The sequence below is a fragment of the Taudactylus pleione genome, unplaced genomic scaffold (assembly GCF_031769625.1).
Source record: "Taudactylus pleione unplaced genomic scaffold, aTauple2 ptg000471l, whole genome shotgun sequence".
NCBI lineage: Eukaryota > Metazoa > Chordata > Amphibia > Anura > Myobatrachidae > Taudactylus > Taudactylus pleione.
This window is the reverse complement of record NW_028284873.1, coordinates 4,808,407-4,820,825: the sequence shown is the minus strand read 5'-3', so window position 1 is coordinate 4,820,825 and position 12,419 is coordinate 4,808,407. Positions and strand designations below refer to the sequence as shown.

Below are 12,419 nucleotides of genomic sequence, written 5' to 3'. Positions count from 1 at the left end.
TGCTGCAGAGTCCTGACTGGCTTGTGTTGCCAAAAATCTACATCTGGCCCTAGGCTTGGGACATGCTTGCCGACATTTGGGTCCCTCCTTCCGGGAGGGAGCTGTCGGGCTTACAGGGCTGGGGGCGTGATGCGGCCAAAGGGGGCGGGGCCCTGCACATGACGCAGCGTTGGGGGCGGAGCATGGGGGCGTGACAGCGCGATCACGTCATCGTGGCTGCGCCCCCTCTTCACAATGCCATGATTAATGGCATTGTGCAGCCGGGGGTGGAGCCACGATGACGCGATTCAGCTCGAATCGCGTCACCGACCCCCCTGCTGCCGGGGTTTGTACTTAAAGGCGCGGGGGGGTGCGGACACATCACCGGGGCCGGGAGGATTGCCTGCGTTCCTGGGAGGTCGGGAGCGGCACCCGATTTTCGGGAGGCTCCCGACCAAATCGGGAGGGTAGGCAAGTATGGCTTGGGATGCCACTAGGCATTTCTGTTGCCCCTAGGCATTTGCCTATAATGCCTATGCCTAGGGCCGGCCCTGCCCGTAAGATCGGGTGTGTTCGATTTTCCGGAAAACTGAACCGCTCATATCTACTAGAATCCAGAAACGTAGAAACTTACCCTAACAGACTTAAATCTGTTATTGCAGCAAATGGTGGTTCTACCAATTACAAGTCTGAAGGGGTTGAATACTTATGAAATAAAGCAGACATAATGTATTATGATTTTGAAACTTCACTTTAAGAGGCTACTGGTGCTCAATAAAAATACTGTTTGGAGGATTCTGTGTAAGGGGTAAATTTACTAAAATTCGAGTTTGGTCAAGATTGTAATCTCGGGCGAGTTTAGGCATTTTTTTCAACTCGCAAATTTACTAAAGATAAACTCAGGTGAGTTTGGGAGAGATTTCTCTCTTTTCACTGGTAAAACTCGGGTGAGATCGCAAACTCGAATCAACTCACCATCGGCCAAACTCGGAAGTACTTTTCATGAAAAAGATGCAACTCAGGAATTTACCAAGAATCGAGATTACAATCTCAAGTGAGATTGTAGCAAACTCCTTGATAAATTGGAGTTTCAAACACTCCACCTCCTAAGCTGCGAGTTTGGCAGAAACATACACAGATCAGTGTGATTTGTGTATGCTTCTGCATATAAACACTAGCTAAAGGGTTAATATAAAACAAAAATGATTTAGGGTTCCCCCCAAAACCATAACCAGCCCATGGCTGCTCAGCCAGTCCTGGTTCCTAAAATTACGGTGGGAAAAACGTGTAGGGTTCCCCGGTAATTTCGAAACCAGTACCTGGCTACAGGGCCAGTCTTGGTTTTAAATATAGGGGGAAAGAAATGCGTAGGGGTCCCCCTATATTTAAAACCAGCACCGGACCCAAACCGACCGGGGTGTAATGCCGCAGCCAGGAGACCCTATCACCGGGTCTCCCGGCTATAGCATTAACACCCCAAGCCGGTCAGCCCAAGTCGGGGATCTCAGGGGAGGTGAGGACCCCCCCCCATGAAATGGTCCCCGCTCTCCCGAAACCCCCGGCTTAGTCTGAAGCCCAGGGATCTTCCCCATACCCCTAATGTTAATGCTTTGGCCAGGGAGACCCGGTAATAGGATCTCCTGGCTGTGGCATTGCACCCAGGTCGGTTGGGTCCAGTTCTGGTTTTAAATATGAGGGGACCCCTACGCATTTTTCCCCACTATATTTAAAACCAGGACTAGCCCAGCAGCAAGGTGCTGGTTCCTAAATTACGGGGGAACCCTACACGTTTTTCCCCGTAATTTTAGGAACTAGGACTGGCTGAGTAGCCATAGGCTGGTTATGCTGTTGGGGGGGCCCTACGTAATTTTTTTTAAAACATTTAACCCGTTTTTTACAGGTACAACACAAGCAACCATCACATATCTCACTTATATGTGCAGGCTGCTTGTTCCGGAGAGTTAGGCAGAGGGAAGACACTGCAATCTCTGGTGAGTAATCTCATCTAAATTTACAACTCGGGGGAGAAATCTCAATCTGCTTCACCACTGGCCAACTCACTTTCAGCAAAACTCACTTAGTAAATTTTAGAGTTTAAAAATGGTGAACTCACCTGAGTTTCGGCAATGAAAATCGAGTTTTAAAAAAAACAAACACGACCAAACTCGAATCTTAGTAAATCTACCCCTAAGGGCAGTATTCAATTAGTTTCACACCCGCGATACTTTTTATCATGCCGGACTTTTCGCTTACATCGCGTATTTTAGCTGTGGAAAGTTTATCATGCTGGCCCCCGCTATCTGCCATATTCAATTCCAAAACACGCGAAAATGCAACCCGGTGAATGCAAACCAGGCGAAAGGTACTGTCAGAATTGGGGAAATCAGCCTGACACCCCCTAAAAGATGCACTAACATTGGGGATCAATGTACATGCCCCTGAATAGCCCCAATAAAGCTATAAGGGGTACTTAAGGTGTGCCAATATCTTCTAATTAGCGTCTTTGCACTAGTGGTGAAGAATAGCATTAAGCAGTTTTTTATATGGAAAATAAGTAGTCCTGTTAAATTTGGGGTACTTGAAAATGGGTACAAACATGGTTTAAAGTTGCTAAAGTGAAGTTTTAAAAAATTAAAAAACGCACCTCAAGCAAAGACCTACAATCAAAAAACACATCCCTCATACTTGCAAAAGTCTTGCAAAAGTATATTTCACTAGTTTAAAATTTTGTACCACCATTTTGCATTTTTTCAACCCCATTTTCAAAGTGCTTTTTTTGGGTGTTCCTCACATTTTTTAAGTTTTTTTTTTTTACGCAGTTATCCTTTAGGGGGCTGTCCCAAGGGTCCTGAGTGGTTTCCCCACCTTTGCACCCCAAAATAGCGATTTTGCACTTTTTTTCGACACCTATTCAGAGGCGAACCTTTTTCGCCTACTACATTGCATTGCGTTTTTCGCGTACGCGAAAAGTGTTTGCAATTGAATACGGATAAGCCTGGCGAAAAGTCGCAATCGGTGATACTTTTTCACGGATTCCGACTTTTCACAGCTAATTTAATACAGGCCTAAGTGTCATCTGTAATATAAACACACCTGTTGGCTTTTCAGCGGGTTGAATACTTTTGCAAGCCATTATATATGTAACCATGGTGTCAAATGTGCTTTTGAATAGCTAAACATCTTTAGCTGCACCTGTCTGATCTAATTGTCTCATGTCTTTTGTATTCCAGTCTTGGCCTTCCCCGCCTACTTGCTTGGTATTGACAAAGATCGCCTTAACGGCAAACTGACCAGCCGCAAGATGGATAGTAAATGGGGAGGACGCTCAGAGTCTATTACTGTTACTTTAAACGTGGAGCAAGCCACCTATACACGGGATGCTCTGGCTAAAGCTTTGTATTCGAGGGTCTTTGATTTCTTAGTGGAGGTGAGCAATCAGGAAGGGAACACGTTTTACTGGTGGTACAGTATCATACGGCGTAGACTACACAAACAGTACAAGGGTAGAGAAGGAACACTACAGATATATCTTAAAGACATCAATTAACTCACTAATACTGTAGATATGTGAATGTTGCAGTTAGACATAGACATAAAAAAATCACAGATAGACAAACAATGAATTCAAAAGAGAAATAAGTTTTGCTAATCATGTACAAATTTACAAAGCACCAGTTTGTTTGTGGCATTTTACAGCCGGGATAGGGGGGGAGGGGGGCTACATGCCATGTTGCTATTTGCAGCATTTTACAGCAGGGGGCGGGGCTAGGATGCGATTTATCCAACCTCCCAGCCGCCCACTTCACCAAAAGATAGACCACCTCTGTTGGGAGGCCAGGAGAGTCCACGTCCACATTCTGGACTCTCTGGAGATAAAGACTGGTGGAAACAAAGAAGTTGATATTACCTATAGCAACCAATCAAATGTTGTAAATTCCACAAGAAACAAATTACAATCTGACTAATTTTCCTTTGTACAGAGCTCTTTAAATGTGCTGTATTGTATGAGTAACATCTTTAGCTATCATCCCCATGACGGCAGGCCCACTAGGCAAATCTATAGTATGACTAATCATTATTTTCTGTCATGCCAAGTGTCTTTATACAGGACTAGAAAAATGGAGGTGGCTTCTAGTGTTTTACAGTGAGGGTAATGTTAATATTTATTTATAATGCGCTAATTTTTAAAATGAATTAATTTCTATCAATTTTAGATATAGTAGCATGAAGCTGATTATCTATAAAACAGACTGATTGCATTTCTTGATATAATAGTTTGAAAACCTCAATAGAACATATGATATAATGAAAGAAATTTTATACAGTAGCTCATTCTTCTTGGCTATAATCAGGGACGTAACTAGGAGTATGTGACCGAGGCCATTGCACAGAGGGCCTGATTCAGACCTGCTCGCTAGATGTGTTCGCACGCAGCCGTCAGCTGCCAAAGTATGCAAATTCCACGATCGCACGGCAAGGCATTAGCACGCCCACTATGTCTTGGCGTGCGATCGCGGTGTGTATTTAGACGCCCACTAGACTGTCTTAAAATGCCCACTTTCCCTTAGTGATACACGTAATCTCCAGAAAGTGTATAACAATCGGTACCATCGGAACCGTATGCAGTACTTGTGGCTGACCATACCCAACTGCAACCATGACGTGTACTATGACGCTGCGTCTTAATTATGCACGCTTCTGAAACGGTGTTAAGATGTTAAGACATGCCTGCGTTCGCTTCTTCACTCCCCCATTTCCATCAACCAACCCGTCACCACCCACAAACGGCTAGTCCTGTCACTCAAGCTAGCGAGACGTCTATGTACAAGGGACGATCACTTGGACGGGTTCGCGCACGCACACTGCATTGCATACGCATGCGCACATTGCAAACATCGGCAGGCTATGTGCAAATGCAGCCGGCTCAGAGCACAGGGTTCTGTGGGCGGCACCATCGCTGCCCCATGGCCCTTGCTTCTGGCTTGCAGAGTGCCTGGAATGGCACCTTGCAGCCAGTATCACTCCGAGCATGTCAATAACCCTGCCACCTGTAAGTATGTCCTGAGAACGTTCTGGGCAGTGGTTAACTTCCTGGTGCTAGCAGCCCCGCCACGTCATGCACTCAGAGGGCGGCACAGGGTGCTCAGAAGCCGTTATAGCAATGGCTACAATATTAATGTATTATGTCAGAAATATTGTAAACAAAATAACTTTTTTTAATTCTATGGGGTAAATGTAATAGGGTGCGAATTGGGCAAATTGGTGAGTTTCTGGTGAGATTGAGGTCACCATATGTAATAGACTGTTAGTAGAGGCAAACTCATGGGAAACTCGCCACAACCGTTCTTGCTACGACACAACACACCCTCCAGATGTTTCTAATGTTAATTATGCAACTTGCCGGATATAATAGACAGCGAATTGTAAACTCACTGAAAATTCTCCAGAATAACTCGCTAAACAATAGACTGTCCTCAGATCAGGGAGATTTATGAAATCTGACATTGAAGTCCTATTATTATTTTATTTATCAACAGTTTCTTATATAGTGCAGCATATTCCATTACGTTTTACATTTGGAATCAACATTAATAGAACAAAACTGGGTAGTGACAGACAGATATAAAGGTAAGTGGGCCCTGCTCACAAGCTTACAATCTATAAGGAAATAGGTGTTGATATACAAGGATAGGTGCTACATATTGCAAATTGGTCCACTTAGATTGCAGAGGTTCTTGGTGAGCGGTATGATCCAGTCACACAGGAAAGTTGGCCTAGGGTTAGGAGGATGTGAAAGTGAAGTGACAGAAAATATGTGAGGTTATATGTGGACTGTAAGAAGGGATGTCATTGGATAGGGAAGCTATGAAGGTTATGTGGGCGGTTCTGGAATATGATAAGTTTGTCTGAAGAGGTGAGTTTTCAGGGAACGCTTGAATGGAGACTCACGGACAGTCTTATTATGCCTGGGAGGGCATTCCACAGGGGGAGTGTAACCCGAAAAAAGTAATGTAACCATGCATGGGAACAAGTAATGTCTGTGGATGAGAGACGCAGATGGGTGATGTCGGGTTGGGAGATATATTGAAATAAGTGAAGAGATGTATGTTGGTGTGGTTTGGTTAATAGTTTTATGTGTAAGTAAAAGTATTTTATATTGAATACAGTAGAAAACCGGTAACCAATGGAGGGACTGACCGAGCAGCTCAGCAGACAATGAATGTTTGGCGAGTAAGATCAGTGGCAAGAGTCTGTTTTTGGGAAGACTATTGCAATAGCCATTGCTGGAAATAATGAGTGTATGGATTACAGTTTTTGCAGTGTCTTGTGTAAGATACGGTCAAATTTTGGATATGTTTTTTAGATGCATGTAACATGATTTTGAGTGAATGTGGGGAACAAAGGGCAGTTCAAAGCCATGGATGATACCTAGGCAGCGGGCTTGTGGGGTGAGATTTATTGTCGAGTTATCAACAGTGATAGAGATATCAGATTAGTAACTACTATTGGCCGGTGGAAATATAATTAATTCTGTTTTGGATATAATAAGTTTGAGATGGTGAGATGCCGTGCAAGATGAAATGGCAGAAAGACATTCAGTGACACAGACCAGTATAGATGGTGACAAATCTAGGGAGGATAGGTAGATTTGAGTATTGTCCGCATACAGATGGTACTGAAATCCAAAAAAGCTGATTAGTTTTCCACGAGAGGTGTTATAGATTGAGAAAAGATGAGGGCCTAAGATTGAGCCTTGTGGTACTCAAACTGATAGAGGTGGCAAACAGGAGGCAGAATCAGAAAAGTAAACAGTGAACGAGTGATTATATAGGTAGGATGAGAACCAAGAAAGGGCTGTGTCCTTAAGACCTAGGGATTGTAGTGTTTGTATGAGAAGAGAGTGGTCAACAGTGTCAAAGGCAGCAGAGAGATCTAGAAGAATAAGAAGTGAGTAATGGCCTTTAGCCTTGGCAGTGACCAGATCTTTCACTATTTTAGTCAGTGCTGTCTAAAGTATGAAGGCTTAACTTAAGTGGGTCCAATAAGTTTTGCGAGTGAAGAAAGTGTATGAGGCAAGTGTAGACAAGTCTCTCAAGTAGCTTGGAGGGGCATGGGAGATGGGATGGTAATTTGATTTAGGGTCAGAATTTAGTTTTTTCAGAATGGGAGTAATTACTGCATGCTTGAACAGTGATGGAAAGAAACCAGTAGTGAGCACAGGAGACAGAACTTTACTGATTTTTGAGGGTATAGGATCATGAGGAGAGGTAGTAGAGTAAAAGGATGAGAAAAGTGTAGCTACTTCATCTTCATTTGTGGGGTCAAATGAAGAGAATGTGCCAGCGAAGGTACAGAATTTAGCAGATCACTGTCCGAGAAAGAGCATACCATATAATTTAGGATGTTATCAACCTTACCCTTCAAATAGGAAGCAAGATCTTGTACACTGAAAGTAGCAGGTGGGTTGGGTAAAGGACGGGTAAGAAGTGATTTAAATGTATTAAAAAGTTGCTTGGGGTTGGAGGCTTGGGCAGAGATGAGAGTTTGGAAACATGTTTGTTTGGCAGTGTCCGGGGCATTACGATAGGAGTGGTAGATAGTCTTATATGTGAGGAAGTCACATGGAGTATGAGATTTACGCCACTGATGTTCTACTTTACGCGAGAGTTTTTGTAGGTGTCTTGTTAATTTAGAATGCCATGGCTATCTAAGTCTACGTGGAGTGTGATGGGTAGCTGGAGCCACTTACATCAAGGGCTGTTTCTAGGGTCTGATTCAGGTGTGATACAGCAGTCTCAGGAGAAGTAATTGTAGAAATTTGCAAGAGTAGTTGTTGCAGAGAGGTGGCTAGTTGTTGAAAATTAATAGCATTAATATTTCTGCGGGTTTGAGGAGGCTTGGTTGATTTCATTGGCATTGAGGTTGACGTAATGGAGGAGATTGTGCAGGTAATAAGGTTGTGATCTGAGAGAGGGAAAGGAGTGTTAGTGAATACAGAAAATGAGCATAGTCTGGTGAATACAAGATCAAGGCAGTGGCCCTCCTGATAAGTAGAGGAGTCACTCCATTGAAAGAGAGAAGGTTAGAGAGAGTAGTTTGGAGGCATGAGGAGATTGTGTACTGTCAATAGGAATATTGAAATCACCCATGATGATGGTGTAGATGTCCAAGGATAGGAAGTGAGGGAGCCAGGCAGAAAAGTGTTCCAAAAATTGTTGAGGTGACCCAGGTGGGCGATAGATAGCAGCAATGCGCAGAGAGAAAGAGGTGATAGTCCTGATAGAAAGTACCTCAAATGATGTAAAAGTAAGTGATGGTACCTGTGGGAGAGCTGTGTATGTGAAAGATTGGCAAAGTAATATTCCAATCCCACCTCCTTTACTATTACCAGGCACCTGGAGGTGTGGGCGAATTGTAGGCCACCGTGTGAAAGTGCTGCAGGGGAGGAAGCTCACATAAGTGGTTTATTTAAACAAATTCAAAGGTTAAAGAAACCAGCCCATAAGCCATTACACTGAAAAAAAAACACTTTTGTTATGTTTTAATGTTAATAATTTTATTTTAAATACATTTTCATATAACAGTGACGCACTGAGCGAAAAAAATTGTGGGTCCCGGGGACCCTTCACTATAATAAATTGGGGTCCTTGTTTTTAGGTCCCATCACATATTATGGGGGGGTAAAGGGCAGACAGCAGTTGGGACAGTGCTGGGAGCAGGTAGCAGTTAAGGTAGAGGGGGTTAAGGCAAGGCAATTAGGGTAGAGCTGGGGGTAAAGGCAGGAATAAGTTGGAGTAGAGCTTGGGTTAGTGAGGAGTAAGGCAGGCAGTGCTGGGGGTAGTGAGGGGATAAGTGCAGACAGCAGTTGCGACAGTGCTGGGGGATAGAGAGAGGGCAAGGTTAGATGGCAGTATGTGTGCAATGGGCATCTGTGCAGTATACATGTGTATAGTTGGTACATGTGCAGTATGTATGTCTGCAGTGGGTATGTGTTCAGTATGTATGTGTGCAGTGGACATCTGTAGAGTATGTATGTGTGCAGTTGGTATGTGTGCAGAATATATGTCTGCAGTGGGCGGCATCTGTGCAGTATGTATGTGTGCAGTGGGCATATTTGCAGTATGTATGTGTGCAGTGGACCTGAGGCCTATTAGGACACTTTCAACTTCCCCTGTAACAGACCTTCACAGTGCCCCTACACACAGGGGCTGCGCAGTGCCCCTACACCCAGGAGCTGCACAGTGCCCCTACACCAAGGAGCTGCACAGTGCCCCCACCCCCTGCAGACACACACACAAACACCCCACTCCCCTCCTTCTACTTATTCACCGGTTGTAACACAGCACGTCCTGCAGGACCTGCTCATTTTTAAAAAGTGAGGATCTCATTCAGAGTCGGTCGTTGCGGCCGCTCAGTCGTAAGATAAAAGGGGCCGGATATGCAAATGAAGCGCTCGCAAGTTGCGTCGTTAAGATGGGATCGTTAGCTGGACGAGCGAGGGGAGGATGCGGCCGTAAGACTAAAAATACGCCCCCTTCTCGTTCGCAATACACGTCATCTCCTGGCATATAAGGATTAATCGAGACCATCGGAGCTGGTCATAGAGCTTAAGGTTGACCATACCCTCTCTTAACCACTACGATCAAGTCAGTGTAAAAACCTTCCATGTCACATGTGCCATGACACTACTTAGCTAATTATGCACTCCCATAAAACGCCGTTTGCATAGTCAGGCACGTCTGCGTTCGGATCTCCACTCCCCCGTTCACAAGCACCTTCCCCTGTTACCACCCACAAACGCCTCATCCTGTCACTCAAACTAACGACCTGGCTGTGTTCAAGGAGAGAGCAATTTCTGATCGCAATAGCTAGTTTGCGCACGCGCATTGCGAATTTTAGACATGCGCAGTTTAGCGAACATCGGTGGCGTACGACCGTGTGGCCACAACGACCGACTCTGAATGAGGTCCTGAGTCCCTCGCTACCTGTAGCACGTAAATACGCGCTGTAGCGCATATTTTACGAACACTGTATAAAGTTACACAACCATTCTTCATATAAAGTGCTGTCCGTAATCATTATTAAAATTGTCCTTTGAGAAATGTCTTGATAAAAAGAAGTTTGATGGGTTAATTTTTTGTAAGTAATTTTGCAGATGTAGTGTAATGCATGTTATATAGCTGTTACATTTTAAGTCAGCCACAATTTATATGTTCATTTTTAAAATTACATTCTATATGGTTTATCGTAAATTAAATAATAAGACATTTGAGCATAAATTTTAATGTTTAATAAAATTAAAAATGCAATATCCAATATATATTTATATATATATATTAGGGGTGTGCACCGGCCACTTTTCGTGTTTTGTGTTTTGGTTTTGGATCTGGATCTTTCTTCGTGTTTTGGATCTGGATTGGTTTTGCCAAAACCACCCTTCCGTGTTTTGGGTTCTGGGTTTTGTGTTTTGGATCTGTATTTTTTTGAATAAAAGCATAAAAACAGCTAAAATCACAGAATTTGTGGGTTTTTCTGCTCCTATGCTATTATTAACCTCAATAACCTTAATTTCCACTCATTTCCAGTCTATTCTGAACACCTCACAATAGTGTTTTTATGTCCAAAAGGTTGAACCGAGGTAGCTGGATACGAGTGGGCGGCACAAACACGTGGTCCATCTAGGAGTGGCACTGCAGTGGCAGACAGGATGGTAGTTTGAAAAACTAGGCCCCAAACTATACATAAGAAAAAAAAGAGGTGCAAGATGGAATTGTCCTTGGGCCCTCCCACCCACCCTTATGTTGTATAAACAGGACATGCACACTTTAACAAACCAAACATTTCAGCGCCAGGGTCTGCCACTCGACTGTGGCTGAAATGATTGGTTCGTTTGGGCCCCCACAAAACAAGCTGGCAACTAATCTGTCCCTGCACAAACTGGCTCTACGGAGGCAAGATGTCGTCCTCATCCTCCTCATCCACCGATTCCTCAGCCTCTTCAGTGTTGTGTACATCCTCATCCTCACAGAGTATTAATTTGTCCCTGCTGGAATCCACAACCACAGGTCCCTCTGTACGTTCTGGAGGCTGGTCTCCCTGGAAGAGTTGATAATTCATTTTATGAACATCATCTTCTCCACATTTTGTGGAAGCAACCTCCTACGCCTTTCGCTGACAAGGTTCCCGGCTGCACTAAACACTCTTTCGGAGTACACACTGGAGGGGGGGCAACTCAGGTAAAATAGAGCCAGTTTGTACAGGGACCTCCAAATTGCTTCTTTTTCCTGCCAGTACAGGTACGGACTGTCTGACATGCCTACTTGGATGCTGTCACCGATGTAATCCTTTAACAGACAGACGCACGCTTGTCGCTGCTGCTTTGAGGATGCAAGTGCGGCTACAGCCCACACAATTCACAAAGACAGAAAAAAAAAAAAGAATATTTTTATTGTTTGTGGAGCGCACTTTGAGGGTTACACCACCCTTTAACAGACAGATGCACGCTTGTCGCTGCTGCTTTGAGGATGCAAGTGTGGCTACAGCCCACACAATTCACAAAGACAGAAAAAAGAAGAAGAATATTTTTATTGTTTGTGTAGCACACTTTGAGGGTGTCACCACCCTTTAACAGACAGATGCACGCTTGTCGCTGCTGCTTTGAGGATGCAAGTGCGGCTACAGCCCACACAATTCACAAAGACAGAAAAAAGAAGAAGAATATTTTTATTGTTTGTGTAGCACACTTTGAGGGTGTCACCACCCTTTAACAGACAGAAGCACGCTTGTCGCTGCTGCTTTGAGGATGCAAGTGCGGCTACATCGCACACAAGTCACAAACACATAAAAAAAATAGTTTTTTATTTTTTGGAGCACTTTGAGAGTTACACCACCCTTTAACAGACAGACGCATGCTTGTCGCTGCTGCTTTGAGGATGCAAGTGCGGCTACAGCCCACACAATTCACAAAGACAGAAAAAAAAGAACAATATTTTTATTGTTTGTGTAGCACACTTTGAGAGTGTCACCACCCTTTAACAGACAGACGCACGCTTGTCGCTGCTGCTTTGAGGACAGTATCATATGCAGTGACAGTAGACTTGTCAGAAATTGTTGGCACGTCCTTCAGTCCGGACCAGATGTCCAAACCAGCCCTTGACTTATGACACAGGCGCACGCTTGGCGCTGCTACTATGTTGATGCATGTGCGGCTACATCGCACACAAGTCACAAACACATTAAAAAAATAGTTTTTTATTTTTGGAGCACTTTGAGGGTTACACCACCCTTTAACAGACAGACGCACGCTTGTCGCTGCTGCTTTGAGGATGCAAGTACGGCTACAGCCCACACAATTCCCACAGAGCCAGAAAAAAGAAGAATATTTTTATTGTTTGTGTAGCACACTTTGAGGGTGTCACCACCCTTTAACAGACAGACGC

General features: G+C 44.1%; 1 protein-coding gene across 1 annotated transcript in view; it reads left to right on the top strand.

Moving 5' to 3' along the window:
* The window catches only part of MYO1F (myosin IF), a 312,887-nt gene that overhangs the window by 166,470 nt on the left and 133,998 nt on the right, over positions 1 to 12,419 (top strand). The window contains exon 10 of the mRNA XM_088448915.1: positions 3,210 to 3,406. Within this exon, the coding sequence (XP_088305041.1) occupies positions 3,210 to 3,406 (197 nt within the window). The remainder of the gene's footprint in view (positions 1 to 3,209; positions 3,407 to 12,419) is intronic.